Here is a 24,900-nt window from a genome sequence, read left to right as displayed (position 1 = left end):
GAGAGAGAGAGAGATCTCGCGGACTTACATCGATGACGCGCGTTAATAAACGCCGTCGAGGGGGCGAGCGAACGGCTCGCGGAACACGCGCGATCAGCTGGACTTGCGTAGGATCAAAGCCGGCGCGCAGAACCAACTACAATAATAAACGACTACCGACACGAATGCGCGCGTTCTCACGTACTACCGCGTTCTGAACCGCCGGCAGTTACGAGCGCCGGCCGCCGGCTCCTGCGGACCGAACTCCAATCCCTTCCACACTCCATATCCCCACCACTTCGTGGTTGAGCTGCACTCAACCTCGTGAAGGAGGTGTCTTACGATATTGTGCGCGCGAACATCGGATTCAGGTAGGCGTCAGCGGGATACAGTCCCGCCCGCTACGTTATATTATACGTAAATTCTGCATCCGAAACTACCGGGGACTGTATCTAATCGGTGCATCATCAGGAGAAAATCAGGATCTTCTCTTTCTTCTTCTACCTTTTTTTTCCCGCCAGGATTGTCGTTCGTCTATATCGTCTTTTTCTACCACAATTTTGCACCTTTACGAAGTTCCGGTGTAGGAGGACTATGGATTGATTATCCAGAAGCGTCGTTTTTCTGAAAAATGAAATATCCTTTTTTTCCATTTCCATATTATATGTAGTATACAAATATTTATATAGGTAATTAAGATAAAATAAAATATTGATATAATTTTATTATTTGACATTATATCTATAACTAATGTAATTTTTGTTTTATTAATTGATATTACGTTTCGCAAATTAATAACCAGCGTTAGGCTTGAACAGCCCATTATATGTTTTTATTAAAATAATAGGAATAATTAAAATTATTGATACATTTTTATGCAAAAAATAAAATATTTATAACGACGATAAAAATTACTCTATTTATCAGAGAATATTATATCAGAAAATATTAGAGAATTTTTGCAATATAACGTGAATTTAGATATAGTGAACATTAAAATCATATCCTTTTCTTGAGTTGTTAAAAAGATAATTTGACCTTAGCGTATTTAGATAAACGATATTGTAAAAACTATTATTCCGATTTAAAAAATTCCGAGATATTGGACAATATATCTCGAAATTTTATTAATAGGGAGGTTATATTTTTTTTATATCAGTATTGCAATTAAAAAACTTTATTTCATGTGTCTAAAATGCAAATAAATATAGTCAGCATGCGTGAAAAATAAGCATGCGATGGATTATACCTAAAACTCGTTTTCAGGTAGTTGAAATCAATCCGCAGAAAGAGGCTCTTGATGTTCATTCTGGTTGTCCTTTTTATTATTGTATGATAACATTTACTTTTTAACAACAATTTTCACTATAACATAGGAGCATGAGTTATTAGAAATAACTCTGGGTATCTCATATTATTTCCACGCCTTATGGTTTACGATCATCAAATCTAACTTCTGTAATTCAATATATCCCGTATTTTTCTATTAGTACTTTATTTTATTTACATAAAGAATTTATTGCTAAATATTTATTTATTAAATAATAAACAAGATTTAAAAGCTCATCTCAATGAAACTTGAAGACATCTAAATTCTAAAATTCTTTTTTTACAATGATTACATGGCATGATCTAATAATAAATTTTCCATTAAATAATTTTCAATCCAAGAGCAATAAATTCATGGTGGAATCAGTAGTTTAGTAGAAACGCCGCTATATATTAGGCGCCTATCTCATAATAGAGAGCTTCCCTCTATATACATATATAAAAACAAAGGAAATTTGCAAAGTTCTTTATTTCAGTATACAAAAAAAATTGTGTTTTTTAAAATAATTTTTATTTATATTTATTTATATATATATATATATATTTTTTATTTTATATATATATATATATATATATATATTATATATATGAATTATATAACAATTAAATTTATTAGAATAATCTTTTAATAAATTTAACTCTAGCTACAGAATAATCTTCTAACAAATTAAATTTTAGCTATACATTCTGGAGTTTGAGATCTCAACGAAATTTCGAAACTATTATTATAGAATTAATAAATTGAACAGCATATTTTTGGATGAATATTTGGTGTAGAAGAATGCAACGTGAGTTTCAGTTCATGAAGATTCAATCATGATCACATGAGACTCATCTATACAGAGAAAAATATGACTTTGCTTAATTCAGATCTTTTTAAGAGATTTTTTTCTATATCCTTGTTTTACATCTAATGAATGATAGACAGAAATCGTGATTATAAGCGCTTAAAACGCATGATCGATCAAAATGCAGTTTTGGGTAAGTCCACCACAACCTTGCTTTAAGAGACTGTAAACTGTAAGTCGTAAGTTGCAAGTGAAAAAACATTGGCCACAGAACTTATGCTTTTAGGCCGTATAAAAATTGAGTTTTTTTCAATTCACTTAAGTCTAACGATTAAAGTCTAAAAACTGTGTAAAGACAGTTTGAAGACAGAAATTATTGTTACTTAATCTCTTTCGACTTATGACTTAAGGCAAAGTTGTGGACCGATACTTATGCGTCGTTTACAATACACGGAGTAAGAGTAAGAAATTGATCAATCACAGTCAATTATTCTTCTCACATTGGACTGTAATTGATCAATTTCTTACTCTTGCTTCTTACTCCGTGTATTATAGACGACGCATTAAACCCGATCTATAGGTATAAGATGCGGAACCAATTCGGAATGCGTCACTTAAAATTGATGCATCGAATATACTTGAATTGTAGCCGAGTGTTGCTTCAACTATTCACTATTGTGTCCGTTGAATGATTGAAATATTATATGGTCGACAATGTAAAGAATCAAATTCAATAGGATTCATCTAATTCGATTGAATCCTGAGTTCTACATATTATATCGATTTCTAAACATAATTTCAGAAAGTAATATTGTACATAAAAAGAATAATTTTGCTGAAATATCTAAAAATTTAACTAGATTTAGATCTAAAGATTTTGTTGGACTATCAAAATAATTATGTATGTTCAAACTGATTGCTAAAATGTTAAAACTTTTTATAACTTTTTGCTTATCGTGCTTGATATTCCTACATAATTATTTCATGGTCTAATAAAATTATTTTCAAATCTGTATCTGAATAATCCTTCTCGGAATAGTTCCCATCGTCGTCTTAAAATCAAATATGCCTTTCGAATTCAATTCGACATGCCTCAGTTGAATTGGTACAGGTAAGTAAGATGACCTTCCCAAAAAGTGAACGAAATCCAGCGGAGTAGTACCAAACGAAAAAAGGTCTCGCATAAAATAATACATTGGTTTCGACATTGATTTTTAAAGTCAGAATTTCAAAAGTCAAAATAGTATTATTAATTATTCGATTTTTGGCAGTCTACGTAGGGAACATTTAGTAATAAAAACATGAAATAAGTGAATAATATCAAAATAGATCAATAAAGGAGCATAAAAGCTTCCGCAAGGTAAGTGCAAATATATATTAATTCACTTTACATGTATACATCGATATAGACATTTCGACCATATCTAGGTATCTTCAATATCAAAATTAAAATTAAAACAGATATTCACGCTACTTACAATATGTTACGTCATTATTAACCGTCCAAAATAAAATATTTCTTACAAATTGTTATATCATTGTCGTATAGTCTGGATTCTTTGCCGATATCTTAATATGATACGATAGTTTAAGCTTTATTTATCTTTGTTCCTTTAGTACTGTTTTGTGTGTGTGTGTGTGTGTGTGTGTGTGTGTGTGTGTGTGTGTGTGTTTTGCGCGTTAATGTAATCATACATTGTTAAATTTTTTGTGAAATCATCTCAGATCTACACAGAAATGCCAAAGGATATATTACAAAGTTTTTGTATATTAAGATGCTGACAGAATCTCATGAAGACATTTATCAGCAATATGTTACGAGTGAAGAAAAAAAAGTTAATAATAATATAAAAATATAGATATATAATTCTTAAGGAGATCCTAGATGATTATTAAAAATAGCACTTACACAGATGATTTATGTGTCATTGACACATCACTATATCAATATCTCATTCACGCACGCCACACTTACACATAAATTTTCGTATAACAATTATTTACGTTTTAGTAAAGTTAGACATCTAATTGTAAGTAATTTTAAGAACTCCCACATAGTTTCTTTATACAAACTATTAATGGCTCTACTGTATCTGATTACTATTTTCGTAAGTACAGATTGTACAGCTTTTATTTGAAGCAAATCACGATGTGACAGCTCTGGAGTGCTATATTGGACTAAGAAATGATAAAAACATCAATTTTGAAATTTTTTGTCGTTTTAGACTCCACCTTACAGACATATATTAATGAGTATACTTTAATTCTGGAAAAAGATTTTCAAATCAGTAAGAGGGGAAAAAAATTGTTACACAAAAATGATATGGTTTAATCGGTATTACAGACGTTTTTAGGATTTCCTTAAATTACACTTTTATTTTATAAATGTATAGTGATACAATGTGCATAGTATAAATATTACATATTTACAATTGTTTGCAATTATTAAATATATTTATCTTAAGTGTATGTTATAAGCTAAAAAAAATGATGACGGACATTTTTTAATTTGTTATTAATATATATAATAAATCTTTTCAAACATTTTTTATTACTTTTATTCACAAATTTATTATTCTTTTTAAAAGAGTTTTTAGAAATCAGTTTAAGAAACTGATCGGTTAAATTATATCTTTCATATAAAAAGATGTAAAAAAAGATAATAAAATTAAATAATAATAAATTATAATTTGTTCCTGATATAAAAAGATTAAACATATAATAGAATAATATTAAGTATCTTAAAAATATCGATTATAATTTAAAATATTAACTTTCATTAGTAATAACGATAAAAATAATATAATAAAATATCTTGAGTAGGCAACTCTCCCCTATTTTTTCATTCGCCAAAGTGCCGTGCATAAAATTGACTTTAAAGATTGCGCAGCGTATCTATATTATCTCATGGATGTACGGTTAATCGTCAGTAAACAATTTTCTATGTTTACTTACCTGTACCCATGTCTACTGTATATTTCCGTTTGAATGCCGGTAAAGATAACAATAAAAATCTGAAAAATAATGGTTGAATGTCTCTTATTTTCGACCGAGATTACGGTACGAGATTGTACGTGATTGGAGGCTTCAAACTGTTGTGCAGGATGCTCGACGATTATTTACACGTACGTGTTATTGACAGACATAGGAAACTCCTTTCTGCATTTTCTAACAAATGTTTATGCGTAAGGCAAAACTACGAAGAGTTTTTCGCTAAACATATCGATTTCTACTCTTTATTTTACCGTTTATTTGTAAGTTCATTATGAATTTCAAAGATATATATTTGTATTTAAAATGATATTCTGCAACTTCCAAAAGATACGGAATGCAATAAAATGTATGACTATTTGACGAAATGGAAAATTTGTATGCGATTGCAATACAATTAATGTGAGCGATCACTCAAAAAAAAGACAAAGACGGAGAAGAAAGGAAGGCGAAGAAAAAAAGACAAATGCATGGTTATCTCCCGATCAGCCAGCAGCGTTAAACTTCAACTCTTTCTCGCTTCGTTCTTCTCTCGAGGGCAGTTAACACCCCGACGGCTGTTTGATCCCGTCAGTAATAAGGCCCATCTCGAGTTGTTTCGCGAGATAGCATCCTCTTCGTTTCGTATTTCTCGTTTTCCTCCTCTTTGCCTTTCAACTATCTCTCTGCTTCTTCTCGACACTAAAGGTCTCCTTAAGCAGCATACCAATTTGATTCTATCGTCCATTAAGACTGATTACATTTTTCTCGTTCATTTATCAATACTTGTTATATCACATATCTTTATAAATATATTTAGACTATCTTCCTTAGATGTAATTTACTGAAAAATTGAATCATCATAATTATCATCACAATCGTTTATTCAAATTAATTGTTTACGCATGTAATATATTTGAAATATAATTTATTATTTTTATTTTTTCAAGTTCAGTTTTTTCCCGCGTATAATCACTTTTTATTTTCTTCTCTTTTACTATCGATTTTTCTACATATTTATATGTTTATATCTGCATGCGCATATCACACACATAAGTGATATACTTATTGTTAGTGTACATGTAGTATAAATTGCAGGTAATTGCAGCCTATGGAAGATACTGAAGACTTTGTTATGGTAGTAGTGGCGGTAAAATGGAGGCGAAGAAATTACTGTAAGTCTAAGTATAAAATATTACTACTATGGGCAGTCTACACGAGAGTTGAAGCGCTCTACACGAGAGTTTTAAGATGGGAGAAAGAGTTGGAATTTAGTACATTTTGGACGGCTCGTTGTTAACAAATGTTAACGAACGGTAAGAAAGGAACAACAGAAATCGATAACAAAAGCAAATTAAAAATTTAAACTGATTATTAATAGAAAAGTCTTTTTGTGAATTTGTCAATTAGTCCATAATCATTAATCTTCTAATAATTATAAATCATCCATAATTTCTCTCTCTTTCTCTTAAATCTTATAATAGTTCCAAATAATCTGGATGTCACCAGAATTACAATAATCGTTTTGATATAATGCAGATTTTATTATGTTTTATAATGATTCATAGTAGATATCGCGTAACTTTTTTTAAATATAAAATGTCAATGAGAGAGAGAGAGAGAGAGCCTACTTGTTATAAAATAATTAATTATAAAGCCTGATCTCTAGAATGCTCTTTACTTCTTGTTTCTTGCTTTTTATCATTTATCTTTTTCCTTCTTTGCGATCGTTTTATCGATAATCGTTTCTTGTCTTTTTTGAAGTTCAATTTTTATCTCGAACGCTAGAAAATGAAGAAATAACATAAAAGGCAAAAAATGGTAAAAGGCAAGAAATAGCAAAGAAATATATTGTAAATTAGACTTTAAATTATACATCGAAATGCATTTTTTTATTAAAATGCTTTGTCCACACGCATGTAGATGCCATTTTATTTCCTACAATTCTCTGAAGAATGATTCTAGCGATTCATGTGTTTATTGTAGAAATTTATAAACGTGCTCCCGCAGCGAGGAATGATTTTTCCTTGACGATGTGCGTGCCAAGAATACATCCATGTTCATATCAAAGGTACATTGTTATCAAATTTGCGCAGAACGTGCATAATTTATGCTAATAACGTGTATAATACAAAAACACGCACGTCCATGTGCTTCCTGCTAATCCGCCCGTATATGCTCAGTTACCTGGTCAGAAAATCGTACACGAAAGCTGCGATCATTGTGAGGGCGCGACGACTTTCAATATAATATTATAGAATTCACATGTATTTCGAATTAATCCGATGAGTTAACATTTACAGGATGTCTCACAACTCGCATGTCCTCTTAAGAATCTTGAGATAATTTGTATTCTTGAGATAATTTTGAGACAAAAATCCTTGAGCACAAAAATAAATGCCGAGGTTACAAATTTTTTAAATTATAATTGATTAAAGATAGTGTGTCAAAAACTATCATAGCCTCGATATTTTCATATTAAGATTTTCGTCTTAGAATGTTCAAAAGAATCCAGAAATAATAATAGATGCTATAAAAGTAAAATGGATTTTGACTTATAAACGTTTAAAGTTAGCTTATAATTAAAAAAAATTATTGTAGTCTCGACATTAGGATTTTCGTCTCAAAATTTCCTCAAGAATATATCTTTAAGAGGAAATGCGGTAGTAGGTGAGACACCTTGTATATATATGTATTATTAATCAATGAATTAAGCTTTCTTCGTTGAATTTCTCAAACTTGCTTTCTATTCCATATCTATTTACATATTTATTTATATTCTATATTTCTTTACAACGCCTAGTTATTAAATCGTCTTTCGACAAACGTTATATCCCTAGGAAAAAATTTGTAAAAGTTAACGTGATAAAAGTGTCACGATGTACATAGAGACGCGAATAGTTTGTGGAGTACATCAGCGCGCGAATAACTATAAGGATTTATCGTCTATCGAATGTCATTCGTTCGACGTACTATGTTCAAACACATATAATCGGGCATACTCATAATTATACGAGACAGAGAAGAGTCCGCGGTCACATCCAAAGGAAGGATGTTTGAGAAGCCGCGCCTCGAAACGTTCTCTTATTTCTTGGCACCTTCGATTGACAATTCTCAGGCTAACCGCGAGCGAGTGGTACGAGGCTGGATTATTTGCTCTATCTTCGTCGATGAGATCTCTCGTCACCTTCTTTTCGCCGGAGAAACTCTGTCACGCGGTTCTTCGTTTCTCTCTTTCTTTGTCTCTCTTCGTGTCGATGGCATACACGGCCGCGTAAGGATGTACCGGGAATGTACATTGACTATTACGGCCCCTCATGCTTTTATAGCCCATCTGGGTGGTGCACATACCATTGCCATCTTGTTAGCCGATTAAATATTGATGCAAGAACCGATATCCAGCCTGAAGTGGTTTTCTCAATGATTCGCGGAACGCTCGCGAGAATCTAGGGCGGTAATTTCCAATTACGCGTATCACTTGCCAACTTTTTCTACGCGTTAATCCGCGAGATCGTGCATTCGAACGGTACGACAGGAGTGATTCACTGCCGCGGAAACCGTTGCGTATAGTATTTATAAATAATACCGTATTGAAGAGCTGGTAAACCGCGATTCCTAACGGCCACGGTGTTAATTTGTTCCTCGTCGATGCGTGTCCATTATTGTGCAAATTGTCGACGAGGCAGATTGCGCAAACGTCTGACAATGGGGGATCGCGCGCGAGTCTGCGCGGCTGTCCCCACGGGGTGTTAAACTACCCCATCGTTAGTGTGCCGAATCAACCGGAAATTCCAGCTTTCGTCGCTTCCGTATTCATTCAACGAGAGATGCGAGATGCGATGAAAAAGGGAGAAGAGAACCAAGTCGTTTCCGAAGGAATTAGCCAAGGTGAGATAATGCCGAACGTGGACGTACCAGCCCTCTCTTCAGTTGGCTCGATTGTCATGAAAATATTTATTATCAGAAAAGAGAGAAAAAGAGAGAAATAGAGAGGAGCGAAAAGAGAGACACAACAGAGAGAGAACAGCAACTACTGCCAGAGCTTGCATGTTTCCAGATAATTAGAGATCGACGGCTGTCAACATTCTATGAAGATGCCTGCGACAGCTGAAACTGCTATGCAAATCTTTGAAGGTCTATCTATTCATCTACCAAGTTCTATCGATGCTTCCTACGTCTGATTTTTTTCAGAACAGAAGACGATTTATGGCGTTGGTGACGATTTAAGCTAACTAAATTAATCTTTCAGACATGCATTATTAAAAATATATAAATACATTACAAACAAAGGTTTTTTCTTAATCTTTTAATAATGGAGTTTTAATAACCTACTTTTAGTTATGTAACATAAGTAGAGTAATTTAACGTGATATAGAAAAGAGCGAGAAAAAAATATTCGTATAGGGAAAATATCTTTTTTAAAAACTGTTGTTTTGATTAAAAAGTAAACATTATTCAGCGAAAAATGATTCATCAAATTGATGTCAAATCGATATGATCGCATTTCGACACCAATTCCACGTGAATTCAAGTCTAATCGATGATCATTTCTTGCTGATTAATTAACAATTTATTCATAAAAAATAAAATAGGCTATTAAAAAACTTTAAAGGCTCAGTGAACTAACGAATGTATTCAATAAAAGTCGTATAAGAGCTAACTAAGCCAAGCACGTTGTTTGTGCAAAAAAGTATATACATATTGTTATAAATTATAAAATTTTTCCAAACATCTCGATTCTCAACGGAATCATCTTCAATGGATATATAATTTACATTACATGTATTTTTATATTGTTTTGTCTGTTACGCGTCGTTAGATTAAAATAATTATAAAATTTGTCGCAAATACTTCAAGCCAGAACGCATTCGGAATGATGTCTCTCGACGTTCTTTTTCAATGCACGAGAATGTTCACTCGATCTGGTAGAGATCCACTCCAAATGCGTTTGGAAGAATTTTATAATTTATAATATATAAATATGTATATATTTTTTGCACAGACAACGTGCTTGGCTTTAGTGTTTACATGAATTTATTTGAAAATAGACTATGTTTCTCAAAATTATATATACCAAAAAAATGCATTAAGATGATTTGCATTGTATCGCAAAATTATTTTTTTTAAGGTCTGTTTGAAACTTTTATTATTTGACGGTAATGATATTTTCTATATATATGCATAATTTTGAAGAGGAGGGAAGATAATCAAGCAAAAGAGATTATCTTCAAATAGTAAAAGTTTCAAATAAATCTTAAGAAAAATCATTTTTAAGTAATATTTGCAATACAACATATAGTATAGAAAATATATCATCTTAAAAATAAGTGAAAGTTATAAATTGTGTTGTTTGGACGCTCAAACAGAATTCGTACAGTCGAAAAATTTAAATCTAATATCTTCTAAAATCAAATATACACGCGAAGCTCGTTTTTGTTAGAACAGAATGTATTTATTGTATAAATTAATTATTAATTAATATTTATTTTCTATAAATCAGGATTCTTTCCGTGTACGAATACTTTTTGCACTATTTAAATAAGAAAAAGGCATTTATTCATATTTTAGGATACGCTTTTCACGAAAAGAATATAAATAAAAAGAAGAAGATAAGCGAATAAACAAGAATTATACAAATAGCAAAAATAATGAAAATAATATAAATCATATATATGAAAATAAAAGTTAAAAAAAAGAGAGAGAGAGAGAGAGAGAGAGAGAGAGAGAGAGAGAATTAAAACACGGCCTGCCTTTTTTAGCATTTTCATACTTTTTTCCGTTTTCCTATTATTTCTGCTATCTAGCGTATATCAAGGGAAAATGATTATCTAGCTGAAAAAAAGAATTGGTCGGAGGAAGAGGTGGAGGTGGAGGTAACGAGACGGGAGCGAGACGGGGAAAGATTGCCCCGAGACAACCGTGAGGAGATCGCTTTCGAGATCATTAATTATCCTAGAAAGTGCGAGAACGGGCAAGATATATAGGGGGAGGTTGGTGGCAGCAAGGAGGGAGGAAGTTGAACGAGCAATGGATAGAAAAGAGAGCGAAGGAGACGGCAAATGTCGCCACTGCAAACCGAAATTACTGTCGAAGATTAATGATCCTTTACGCTTTATTACAAGTATTTATAGACCTATCCTCTAAATTTCTCGTAAAGTTAACTTTGTACTATATAGCAGCAATACCATATCCTTGCTTGAATGTCGACCTTCATGAAATAGATTATACTAATTCTAGAAAATTGCATTTTTTTTTTATTTTGTATTCACATATTCCAGTCATCTATCATTATCAGCTACCTGAATGAATAATAAAATGATACATTGAGAAAATAAAAAAATTTATCTTCTAATAGACATGGTTTTTCACGCATTCGATAATTGAAATTCTTTTTTTACCTAAAACTGTTTTTCTCTTTCAAAATCAAATTTATATAGAAAACAGATCTTTTTTACCTGCAGTCCTTTCTTGGAAAATTAAGTTTATATATAGAAACCTGGCCTTTTTGTTAAAGTTAAATTTTGCAAGGCAAATCTTACTAGTTGGATATGAATTCTGGGTAGTTATAGAAATATTATAAATATAAAGATATTTTAAAATATTTAGTATATTTTTTGAATTTTATTTAAATTCATTTTTTATTTAAATACATTGTTATTTCATTTTTTTCCAAATTATTTAATTAATAAAATTAAACTTTTTCTAACTTTTTCTCTCTTTTCTTTTTTTACGATAGTCCAAAAAAAAATTTCTATAAAATTTCTAAAGAAATGTGATTACATTGATTGTGATTTAACGATCAATAGATATAGTATCTATTACAGATTTAAGAAAAAAAATCTCCTGAATTTCTCGAATTTTATTAAAAAAAATTCGCTAGAATCGAAAAATACGTAAAACTGCGAGGGGACGTTGCATCGATATATTATCGTATCATGCCCGCATACCAATGGTACTCATCGCATTAATTAACTTCGGTTCGAACGTTTGCTCTACGTACGATGAAAAAGACTGGCGGAATGAAAAAAAAAAACAACATGCCTTCTTTAAATAAATCGCTGGGAGTGACGGTTGCGGGAAGGAAGATTAACGAGCGCGGTGTGTCGTTCGATTCGATACGTCGAATTAACGCGAGACAGAAACGAAGCTGCGTATATCGATTATTAATGACTTACGGGGATCTGCCAATGTAAATGTTAGCGATGCCGCGTGTACTTGTCGTAATCGTTGCTTTGATTGCTTAGAGACAAGTCCGTATCATGAATACCTAGGCTGACATATGGCCGTGAATTGAACGATAATAGTAGAAACGACGATTAATTGGCCGTAATTGGATGTAGCGACGACAATGGCATTCAAACGCGAATTATTAATTACACGCGCGTGGCATAAAAGCTTACCGTTGAAGGAATCGTTCCGCATTTTTACGCTGCTGGATCTCATTTTGAATACATTTAACGATTTTACACAGGGAACTCGTTTTCAGGAAACTAAATCGTTATTGCTCGTCTCTGCGGAGGCTAAAACGAATTCCAGTCGCGCTCGTTGCGCGTATATACGCGTACGTGGAGGGCGTGGGGATGAAAAAATCAACCACCGCCCTCCGTTCCCTGAGTGGCAGGTTCGCTAATACATACCCTCGCGTCCCGCCGCGCCGCGTTCGCCTTCTCTCCTGCAATATCACCCCGGTTTCGTCGCTGTATATATACCAAGCTGAGATAGACGAAGACAGAAACGGTAGGGTCGCCGGTTAACGATGATATGGGTAACCAGGCAGAGGGAGAAAGAGAAAAAGAGAGAGGGAAAGAGAGGTAGAAAGAAAGAGAAGGAGACGGAAAGCGCAAGCCCATAATGTTGGGGGAGGATCCGACTATCTCGTGCCAATCTTCTTCGCATTTTCTCACACGAATATTCTTTCCCTTCTTTTAAATACATCGAAACTCGTACTATATAATATTGCTTTTAGTTTATTGTTGTAATATTGCTTTATTAATAAATTGCAACGGATACCGAGAAATATACTTTATGCCAAATGTCACAATTTTATTACCTGAAAGTGGATAGAGGATTATGACATCCGGGAATAGTTTTGCATAAAAAGAATATCTGGGATATTTTTCTATCAATCAATTCGCATCAGTCACGATAGTTTTCTATACTGACTACTTCCGGATTAATAATAGCTCACAATAAATACATTCGAATTTGCTTCTCATTTTATTACATTTTTTGCAATTCATTTACAGATGAAAAAAAATCAATATTATATTATATAAGATAAAGATACGAATATGACAAATCACAAATATAATGGAACAGCAGGAGATTGTTGTATTATGATATTATCTGAAATAATAATATATGAAGATTAACCTCGTTAATTTTACGTCCCATAGACATATATATTTATGTGTCGAATACAAACGTGCACTATTACTCGTTGCCTACGAATACATTATGAAAACACACCCCTGATGCAATTCGATGATTACAATCTCCTTTCCAGCAATTATCACATTCGCATAATCATCTGTGATCATTGCAAGAATATAAATTATTGAATTCGGAAAATCGAAATCTCTCGATAAATTAGAGACTTCTCAGACAATATGCATGTCTAAAAGACGTCATAGAGACATCTTTTGGAACATATATATATATCTAATGGACTTTCTACAATAAACTAGCTGTTACATAAGTTTCAAGTCTTAAATTATAAAACGTATCACAATCGAATGTATGAGAAGAATAATCGATTATAATTGATCAAATTCTTATAGTATAAGAGTTAAAGCTTAGATAATGAGTTATTATAGAAAGCCCATAAAAGATATTTAAAAGACATAAAGAGATATATGTAGACAATGCGTGTGATTAAGTTATGACTCCTAGAGCAATGTATTTAAATAATACATTAAAAATAATTTTAAAAAATAATTATAATTCTTAAATCATGAAAATAATATAAATTTTTTAAGTTTTTTTTCGAATTTGTCAAAAGATCATCGTTGATCATATCGAGGTAAATTGCTTGTACTGATCGCTGGTATTGAAGAATGTTCACCATTTTGAACATTACGTGAACAAAGATTGTTGAGCCATCTGTTGGTGATATTTATCATTCTATAATCATTATTTATTTTTTTATTGATTATTCATTTTTGTAATTACTGAAGGTGAATATAAATAACTGAATCGAAATGAAATATCATAATGAATATAAAATAAAATTGATAATTGTTTTTTAAGCGAGATAAAAATTTGTACGATTTACAGTCACGATAAAATCGATTTCAGTTTTTTTTCTTTTTACAAAACAAATTGCAACAAAGACAACTGTGCGAATGAATTTGAAAAGATAAAAGGAAAAATAGGATTGCAAGAAACTTCGTAGAATAATTGCATTACACATTTCTAATAGTCAAATGTATTCTATCATAAGAAAAAAATCGAACATTTTTCTAAAAAAAATCCAGACAAATAATAATAACAACAATGATGTATTTAAAACACTCACGAATTGTGTCCTTCTGATTTTCATTTCTGAATATCTATTTATAATCCGCTTCAGAGCAAGCAATGCTCGGTAGTTAAAGTAGTGAAAAAGATGGATGAGCTTTCTAGCTTCTACAGGGAAAATATATCTTCAGGGAAAAGTTTATTCAAAAAACAGAAAGGTTGAATTGTATGTGGATTCAGCAGGTAAAATTTATTCGGAGGAAATTCCATTGTCCTAAAAGGGACAGTGTTGTCCCAAAAGGGACCTGTAAGTATACATAATAATAATAATAATAAACGATTAAAATGCATTGTCGAAAGAGATCTTGAATTTGTTATGCTGATTGCTGGTTAATGTCGTTGCAGTTAAAAATCGTTATGCATTATCGATAGCCGTGAATATATTTTAGCGATGCATTATGCAAACTATTATTATTATAATTAATGTACTGTCTCTTCTGATATCAAGAAAGACATGACTGTCGAGCGATGATAACACGGTGCAACGTACCGACTGGCGTCGTGTCGTGAACGAAAACAAAATATGTCTTCGTACTCGAGCGAGCTGTCACGCTCGCAGGAATATCTGAGTTTTCGCAGCTCCGTACCGCTCAGAAAAATCGTTGTTGACGCCGACGGTACAAAGGTATTATTCTGTATTATTACACAAATAAATTAATTCTATATTAGTTTTCACGTTCGATCTCTAACTAATTTACTTTTTTCTTTTTATCGATTTTCGCCAAGTTGCAAAGTGGCCTCATAATTTTGAGTATAAGCATAGAAGTAAACAAGAAAAACATTTTGAAATATTTTTACAATTGTTTTAGGGATGGAAAGTATACGATTCTAATCCAAAAACTATCAAGTGCCCACTTATATGTCTTCCGCCTGTCTGTGGTACTGCTGATATTTTTTTTAGACAAATATTAGGTCTTGCTGCCAAAGGTTACAGAGTTATCTCAGTAAGTTAAACGATAAGCTTTCTGAAGCATTTCAATATATATAAAATAGTATAAGAGATACAATTATATCTTGCTAATGTATAAATTAGAGAGAGTAAATAATAATTTGATTTTTATAGGCTGAGGCACCAGTATATTGGAGTATAAAGGAATGGTGTGATGGATTCAGAAAGTTGTTAGATTACTTAGAACTTGATAAAGTTCATCTTTTTGGTGCTTCCCTAGGTCAGAATGTACAAACAAAATATTCAAGTAACATAATAATTTAATCTAATAGATGAAATTTTATATTCACAGGTGGTTTTTTAGCACAAAAATTTACAGAAATAAATGCACATTGTCCTAGAGTAGTATCTCTGGTTTTGTGTAATACCTTCACAGACACATCTGTATTTAGTTACAATGATTCCGCAGCAGTGTAAGTGGACTATTTTAAATAGCTTTAATGTAAGCGTAGATAAAATAAGATAAATTTTTTTTCTTTTCGTAGTTTTTGGATTTTACCTTCATTGGTATTGAAGAAAATGGTAATGGGAAATTTTGCAACGGAGAAAGTCGATGGAGAGATTGTAGAAGCAATTGATTTTATGGTGGAACGGGTAATCTTAATTTTTTTCAAACTAATGAAAGATAAAAGATACAAAGAAAAAAATATTTATTCTAAATATATTATATATGTTATGCATATGTTTTACAGCTAGAGAGCTTAACGCAATCCGAATTAGCGTCTCGTTTAACAATGAATTGCATAAATTGTTATGTACAACCTCAAAAGATTTGTCATTTACCTGTAACAGTAATAGACGTTTTTGACGAATATGCGTTATCAAATGCAGTTAGAGAAGAAGTGTATAAATGCTATCCAAATGCAAAACTAGCACATTTGAAAAGTGGTGGAAATTTTCCATATCTAAGCCGATCCGCTGAAGTTAATTTACATTTACAGGTAAATATATTTATAACATACAATTATAATTAAATCAATTATCGATGGCATGAAATATAGAAGCATTAATTTGCAGATTCACTTAAGACAATTTGAAGATACGAAATATACGGCTTTAGAAAAGGTCACGATTTAGCGCGATGCGTTTGCGTTAGGAAAAATGTAATAAAAAATGTATATAAATATTAAATAGAAATTCTCCTTTGCTCACATGCAAATATTAAGACTGTAGACAACCTCTATGCCTTTTGTATTAAATCAGACATATTATTTCTCAATATATTCTTTTAACGAAGAAATAATTGTTATATAATGCATAAGTATTCTAGGACATAATTATGTAGCATATTACTAAGAATTGTATAACATTATTATTGCTTAAGTCATTGTCTAATATTTCATTTTTAAGTATAAAAAGCATTTATATTTTATAATAACGTGATCTCATTTTAATTGTAAAAAAAATCTTTTATGACTTATTCCATTATCACAAAATAAAACTCTTTAATAATTTATATATAGTAGCTATATATAAAAAAATAAAAAATATGCTTTTCTAATTCTTTTAGTATTTATGAATTTTATACAAAATATATATTTTTAATTATTATATCTGTATAAATTTAATAACAAAATATTTTTAACAAAAATATATTTTATATTATTTCCCATTATATTAGAATGTACTTAATTAAGAACGTATTTATTACTTTCGTAAAATTAAATATATAGCCTGTTATTTTTATCAGAGAAATAACTTCGAGTTGTTATTTCTATTTATTATGGTGTGTAGTTAGAAGTTACCATAGTTTGCTAGGTCGCCTGACCAGGAGACCGTATAAGAACTTGCTTGGTATCGATTCCTTCGAGTGTGCCTCTCTCGCGTTTCTCTTTTGCAATCTCAGATTACAGGGCCTGTTTTGCCCAGTATACATACGACATCATTATCTATGTCAATTATCTTAGAGTTTTTCTCTTTATATATTTATTATTATTTTTTAATAAAATTTAATTAATTTTTCATAGTTTATAACTTTTTGTTACATGAAATATTTAATTTATATTTTGTATTATATGTTTTTCTGGATATATACGATATTTATATAGAACGTAATTTTCTAATTTTATTAAAATATTAGAAATAAACATTAAAACGAAAAAATTTATACATTGACTTATACATCAATTTATACAATCATAACATAGACATTAATCTTGTACAAAAAAATATTCATTAAAAAAAATTATTGAGTTTTGACTTGTTTGACGTGCTGATAGATATTGATGTACTGATAAGATTACGGTTATCTCTGGCTACTGAATATTATGCCATATTAATCCGTCTGATAGTTTGACATAATCTTTCAAAGAACGACGTGTATTTCAGAGCTCAGTCTCTCACCTGCACGTGACGCGAACAGACAGCCAGTCCGATATCGCGGTATCCATCGTGACATGTGGCGGTAACGATAAATTTAATCATTTTTATGAAAACGTTGAAAGAGTCGACATTCGGATAGATACATCACGTAAATTTTAATCCAATTATTTCTTTAACATTCGTGAAATTTTTCTTCATTTATTAGAGCATACATTAACGTTCTATGTGCGATTATTTGTGCATTTTTATGTATTAGATATTATTAAAGTATAGAATTTTTAAAGTTTAAAAAGGAATATAAAATTAGACTGAATTCAAAAGATTCAATCGCTGTTCAATTTTTATAGTGTAAAATATAAATTCGTATTTATGGATGTATGTGCGTTTTACGTAAAGATCTAACATGGCTTACTGAAATTGGTATATTAAATTTTTTTTAGTTATATTAGTTTTATTAAAATTTTGAACCGTCGAGTCAAATAATCGGATTATCATAAGACCTTGTATTATCAATAATCTGTACCTAATCTCTCGCATGATATTATTAAATGTTTTTCATGTCGTATTTGTAAACTTGTTCGCGATCATCATACTGTCCTAATAAGAAACAAACTACCATAAAAGAAAACAGCTTAAAGCAAAATTCAATCAAGTGAAAGGAATACCGACCGCAGATTTGCCTTATTGTTAGAAAGAAATAACGTCGTTTAAAAACAAACATTTTTTCTTTATTATTATATATCATCCATAAATCGTAAAATTTATTTAACTTTTAAACTTATTGTTCTTGATATTTACGTAATTGAAAATTCTTTTTTCCTTTGCGAAACCGCAGTAAATGATTATTACATGTTATTCGTAGCTTATATTATAGTTACATTTTCCGCAGACATAGGATTTTTAGGAATATTCTCGCAATTCATCAGAACTGTGAAAGTTTCTATTTGATCTTGAAAAGCTCACCTCTTCAAAATGGATAATGAACTTAGACCTCTCGTGAACAGCGGAAGAATAGCAGCGTCCACGAAAATCGCTTATGCTCTTGGACATGTTTTCAATGACCTAGCAGCTGCTATGTGGTTCTCCTATACCTTAATCTATCTGCAACGAGTTGCATTATTAGAGCCTATCGTCGCTGGTGCGCTTTTACTCTTAGGTATGTGTCGATCTATTCATGCGCGAACGATGCTACTATTAGTCATACTATTGATTAATGTTCGAACGATCTTTATTCAAGGACAAGTAATCGATGCCATTATGACACCCATATTTGGTTTTCTAATTGATCACTATTGCAAGAAAAAAATTTGGCACATCATTGGATCCGTGATGGTCACTCTATCTTTCCCCGTAATATTCGGCGGTTTTGTCAATTCATCTACTACGGTTGCGATGCTTTTATATATAATAAGTATTACGATATTTCAAACGGGTTGGGCAGCCGTACAAATCTCTCATTTATCGATGATCCCCTCGTTAACTAATTCCGTACTAGCTCGAACAGATTTAACCGCAATAAGGTATGCGATTTGTGTAATAATCTTTTGAAAACGTGGGATTCTAGATAGATAATTTAATGGTGATAATTGAAGCGAGTTCTATAAATGTTATTTTAAGGCAAATTTACTCCTAGATATTCTGCTCAAGTTGGTGCGGCTGTGGTAGCTTTTGTAGTAACATGGATAGTTCTACCAACTAGTGGCGAATCGATCGATTCGCCACTAATTTCATTCGTTCAATTGAATCAGCAAGATGATTATAAATTCAGAGTACGTATGAAGAAAAAAAATGATAAAAAAGATATGCATGTGATTCTGATTTGCAGAATATCGTTCTGGTCCTCACAGCTTTCGGTTTGACCGCGACTATCTTTTTTCACATTTTCCTGAAAGCGAATCTCTTGGAACAAACAATATACCTAAAACCGAACATCGAAAAGTCAATTAAATCGTCGAACGTTTCATTGAATCGTCGAATATCATGGAACGATGTCATGGTTTTATTAAGAGTCGCGATGTTATACGTGGCGAGCAGATTATTTATCACTCTCACTACGATATATTTGCCATTGTATATAGAAGAGACAAAAGTTGGTAAGCAAGCGTTGGCCAGTGTGCCGTTAGTATCATATGTATTCTCATTCACGGCCGCTTTGCTACTCAAATATCTCAACAGAATTTGCAGTACCAAGGTAAATTTTTATAATAAGAAAAAAAAAAGAAAAGACAAAGAGATACTAAATATATTTTTGTTTCGTAGGCTTGCTACTTTTTCGGCGCTATAATTGGTATAACCGCCGCCGTTGTCACGGAATTTGTCGGAAGTAACTCAACAGTCGTATACATCGTTGCCATATTAATTGGCGTGGGAAGCTCTATCACGATGGTCACCGCATTGAGCGTCACCGCCGAATTAATTGGCTGTCGAACGGAACGTAGCGCGTTCGTATATTCAATCGTCACTTTCCTCGATAAAATCATAACTGGTCTCGTAGTGATATTCATCGAGAAATTGTGAGTAACTATCTAAATTTCATTTAATTGCAGCCCTTCCATAATATTAAAAATTGTTATAAACAAATATAACTTAATTTAAGAAAAATGTTTACTTTATGATTTTAGATTAATAACGCAAATTTGGCTAATTCATTGTTTCTAAAACTCATTTTTATTTTTTTTTTTTCAGGAGATGCAACGACAAAAAACTTTGTCCTACTTATAATCGAGATACATTGTCCATCGTTTGTGCTTCGTCAATGATACTGGGACTTGTAACTTTGCTATCTGTATCGCGTTCTCTTACTTAAGATATTAATGAATTAATATTTTTTATATTATATGTCGTGTAAGCCATGATTGGAAAAGATTACTTTTTAAACATAACGCCTTACCGTTATCATTATTTGCGGTAAAAAGTACTGTTATTTCATTATTACCAAGTCTAAAAAGTGACGCGTTACTATTAAAAAATCGTTACTTTTCGTTACTTTTTCTTGTAATTATGCAAGACGGACCTACTTACTGATTTTAATAAAATTAGAGTCATTCGACGTATTTTTGCATGAAAAGAATGAATCTGACAGAAAAATAAGTGTCACTCTGTCCGGCGAACTGAGATATTAATAATTAAAGGTTGATGACTATTGAAGTAAAGAAATTTGTTGAATTAATTCATCTCATGCAAAAACGTATTGAATATATGATATCTAATTTCATCAAAATCGATGAATAAGCTTATCTTCTGTATAATTACACTTTTTTAAAATATTAAAACAGGTTTCTAAAACAGAATGCTAAGAATGCAGAATATAAAGTAAATATAAAATATTCAGAAAAATATTTATATCTTTGAATATTTTTATCTTTCATTAACATTTTACATACTTATGTTTAATTCTATGGTATGTTATTATATAATAAATATTTTAGTGTTCTTATGCTAAAGTAAGGATAGTGAATGAAACAAAAATAGGCAAAAAGTTTTTGGTTTATTTACCTATAATCTTTATTGTTCATGACGATCGTGACCTATAAAAAAAGTAACGTTACAAGTGTAATGAGGTCAATTTTGTTACTCGTTATTAAAGAAAATATAACGTCGTTAACTTTAATTTTTTGTTACTAATAAAAAAACTTTTTTGTTATTAATAGAAAAAATAACGGTGTTACCAAAAAAGTAACGAAAAAATCTAACGTCATTATAAGTAATGCGTTACTTTCCAATCCTGATAAATCATATAACATATTTTCTCAACATTACTAGCAGTAGATAAAAAAATGTTTTGTATTGTTTTATATTTCGTATTATTTCTGCATCGTTTTTTAAATGATAAATTTATCATACCGATTACACTAACTTTTCGAAATTGATAAGAAAGTTAGTACGTCATTCTTACAAAGAAAATAATGATAGTAGCACTTTTTACAGTTCCTTATAAAAATGAAATAGAGTTTTGTATTTGTTTTACACCAAAATTAGCACGCTATATTTTTAATTTTTGATTTTTTTTAGTATAAAAAATGCGAAATCTTTTTTATTTTTATAAAAAAAACTATAAAACTATGAAAAATGCTACTGGAACTGTCGTTATTTTTTTTTTATATTAATAGAATGTCGTGCTAATTTTAAAGATCCAACTGGACAATGGATTTACTAAATTGTGATTTAATTATAAATCTCTTTATCAAAATATAAAGAAAAATAAAATAATATTTTCTTTATATTATTTCGGCAAATTTTTTTAGATTATTTCTATTAAAAATAATAAATATTAATTCTTTTATAGAAGTTATGTCATTTTGATTCCTTTAAAATTAATTAGTGCTGTTTAATTAACATGAATTAAATGAATATTACCTAGTAATTGTATTAGAAATTTTGATGTTAACTCTGAAGAGTTAATTATAGCGAGTTCACTCATCAATTACAAAACGTAAATATTTCTATATTAGTATTATATTTTTTATTTCTTTTTTTATATTAACCTTCACAATTTGCTTTGGCAACTGCGTACACAGTAGACACTTGGGTTACCCCTGCTAAAGAAAGCATTGAAGTTGTGGGAAAACAATTATGCATTGTCTACCAACACATAAATGGTTTGGACAGTACATGACGTCCATGACATCCGCAGTCAGAGCTTATCTTTTCAAAAGGAAAGAAAGACCTGAAGTTTATTATTGGGTGCATATGAACCCAGAAAAGGTTACATCATATTCAAGGTTATATCATATTCGAAAATATTAAAAAAATATATTTCATACAAGTTATGATAACGATCCATTTTTCGAATTTACAGTATCTTAAACAATGATAGATGATGAAATATAGGTAAGATACTCTTAAAATTTATCTAGATATAGATATAGTTACATGTACAAAAATTTATCTAAATACAGATATAGATAGACATATTAAGATGTAGGTACAGATATTAGATACTTTGAAAGTATCTTCAGATATTTTTAAATTAATTTGATAATAACGTAATTTTGTAAAAAACATATTAAATGAATCATTCATTTATTTATTTTTGTTTTCTTCTCTCTCTCTCTCTCTCTCTCTCTCTCTCTCTCTTATTGCCCGTAACTGAGTGTGGTGACTTCTCATATGCCTGTGGTGCGCACGCTGATTGTGCACAGTCATATGGAACCTACTGATTAATGTTGATTCCGAACAATGATTTTTGTTAGAAAAGTTCTCTTGGCAAAGATACTTTCGGTAGTTTGCCATTGCCTGCTAAGAGGAGCTATGAACGTTCGAAAAATTTTTCAGTTCTGCATGGGACCCAAGATTTTTGGCATAATAGTCTCGTACGTTGCATGCCACGTTCGCACTCGTTATATTTATATAGATAATTAATAAGAAAAAAACTTATAATTATCATAAAACGATTTAGGATAAGAATTATAAGACGATATTATTCATCATAGTTTTATAAATTAAAAATGCTTCGAGCATTGTGTTTTCAGCTTAACTATATATGCGTTAGAAATTTTACAATCGAAGATCACTGGCTGCAGAAAAAGCAGTTGTGTAACTGTAAAATTCTTTAATATGACTGATTTGCATTTAGATTCTGTGAGGAACTAAAGGAAAGACCAATCATGTTGCAGAATTTTGCAACAGCAAAGCTACTTTTTTTCTGCGGAATAGAATCAATCGACAATAGCCTAGTTTCCACCGAGGGTTTAAACCGGATTAGAATGTAAGACCCAACCAACTGCAATCGAGTATTCCCCTGTTACAGTCGAACAACAGGGGAATGCTCGACTCTCAGTGGAAACTGGAGGTTTAATCATGCATAGAATAAAATTATGACTATGTTGAGGAAATGTATCTGAAAAATGTATTTGAAAATCAGTTCAGATGCTGTATTTTTTTATCTAAATACAGACACAAATACTCGAATTTGAATGTATCTCAGATACACATTAGATATATAAAATGTATCTCTATATATATATATATATCTAGATAACAATACTGCTTATAAATAACGTAAGACAGTATTATCTATATTGAAAGATAATACTCTTCGACTTGGACTAAATTTCAAACAATCGATGATTAATAGAATCGTAGCAAAATTTCTATATAAATAAAAAAATAATATTTCATTAATTTTAGCGAAATAGTATAAACACCGCTTATATTAAGTTAACATGAAATAATATGATAATAATTCAAGATTTTTCATTATAGACACACACGTTTTTCTCACGAGGGTGTTTATCATTCGCGCAGGATTTATCATCCGTGCCGGTTTATCATCCGCGCAGGTGTTACTCCGAAGTTTTAATTCAGATGTCATGACGTTGACGGTTTGTGGTAAACGGCCGTTATAACCGTCCCGACGGAAGGTGGATTGGTGGATAGCCGGATAGCGTCGCTCGGAGCTCGAACTGCTTGGACTGCTCGGAGCAGCAGCGGTGGCGCGAGAGTACGATGACCCGTCTGTTCGCATGTTACGAGCGCTGGCTCGTCGCGGTTGCGTCGTAGTACGTCAAGGCAGATATTCCCTTTATCGCGCGTAGAAAGCACACTCGGGAGTTGGGAGACGGGAGTCGGGAAGAAGAAGGGAGCATAGACGGGCGGCGGGTGAGCAGCGGCGAACCGAGCCATTGCGCAGCCGCTTATTTTGTTCGGTGGGCGAGAGGCGGGCGGTGACGGACGCACGTTTAGCGGGGCATGGCGCGGTGCGCGTTCTAGTAAACAAGTTGTGTGCGAGTCGCGCGGGGAATCTTGCGCCCTGACCGAGCAGCCGCCGCGCGATATTTATTTAACGACGCGACGCGTCGCGTCGTCCCTCGACCTCTTTCAAAGATCTCGCTGTTCTGTCTACGGGAACGCTGGGGAACGCTGAGGAACGCTCAACAACGCTCAACGCTCAACGCGGCCGAGGGATAAACAAAACTCGGACAGCCGCGAGAGCCGATTCGTCTCTCTCTCTCTCTCTCTTCTCTCTCTCTCTCTCTCTCTCTCTCTCTCTCTCTCTCTCTCTCTCTCTCTCTCTCTCTCTCTCTCTCTCTCTCTCTCTCTCTC

The 24,900-nt window shown here is 31.8% G+C and overlaps 2 protein-coding genes across 2 annotated transcripts; both read left to right on the top strand.

Moving 5' to 3' along the window:
• The first annotated feature begins 15,108 nt into the window (after window positions 1-15,108).
• Window positions 15,109-16,611, top strand: LOC105617641 (maspardin-like). The gene is made up of 7 exons (XM_012199200.1): window positions 15,109-15,210; window positions 15,395-15,529; window positions 15,649-15,754; window positions 15,827-15,947; window positions 16,020-16,128; window positions 16,227-16,475; window positions 16,552-16,611. The coding sequence occupies exons 1-7, from the start codon at window positions 15,109-15,111 to the stop codon at window positions 16,609-16,611; spliced, it is 882 nt and encodes a 293-aa protein (XP_012054590.1).
• Window positions 16,612-18,828: 2,217 nt separating this feature from the next.
• LOC105620951 (major facilitator superfamily domain-containing protein 12-like) lies at window positions 18,829-20,984 on the top strand. Its single transcript, XM_012202778.1, has 6 exons — window positions 18,829-19,012; window positions 19,094-19,376; window positions 19,490-19,625; window positions 19,682-20,047; window positions 20,116-20,369; window positions 20,542-20,984. Exons 1-6 carry the CDS (start codon window positions 18,829-18,831, stop codon window positions 20,660-20,662), a joined length of 1,344 nt encoding a protein of 447 aa, XP_012058168.1. The 3' UTR covers window positions 20,663-20,984.
• The last annotated feature ends 3,916 nt before the right edge of the window (window positions 20,985-24,900 follow it).

The sequence above is a fragment of the Atta cephalotes genome (assembly GCF_000143395.1).
Source record: "Atta cephalotes unplaced genomic scaffold scaffold00001, whole genome shotgun sequence".
NCBI classification, from domain to species: Eukaryota; Metazoa; Arthropoda; class Insecta; order Hymenoptera; family Formicidae; genus Atta; species Atta cephalotes.
Note: the sequence above shows the minus strand (reverse complement) of the source record. Positions and strands in the feature narration are given on the sequence as shown.

Excerpts from the sequence above, each read along its gene's own strand:
- LOC105617641 (XM_012199200.1), top strand. The coding sequence starts at position 15,109 with ATGTCTTCGTACTCGAGCGAGCTGTCACGCTCGCAGGAATATCTGAGT. Across the intron at positions 15,530-15,648 it reads AAGGTTACAGAGTTATCTCA|GCTGAGGCACCAGTATATTG; the intron begins GTAAGTTAAACG and ends TGATTTTTATAG. Across the intron at positions 16,476-16,551 it reads AAGTTAATTTACATTTACAG|ATTCACTTAAGACAATTTGA; the intron begins GTAAATATATTT and ends ATTAATTTGCAG.
- LOC105620951 (XM_012202778.1), top strand. The coding sequence starts at position 18,829 with ATGGATAATGAACTTAGACCTCTCGTGAACAGCGGAAGAATAGCAGCG. Across the intron at positions 19,013-19,093 it reads TGGTGCGCTTTTACTCTTAG|GACAAGTAATCGATGCCATT; the intron begins GTATGTGTCGAT and ends TCTTTATTCAAG. Across the intron at positions 19,377-19,489 it reads ACAGATTTAACCGCAATAAG|ATATTCTGCTCAAGTTGGTG; the intron begins GTATGCGATTTG and ends ATTTACTCCTAG.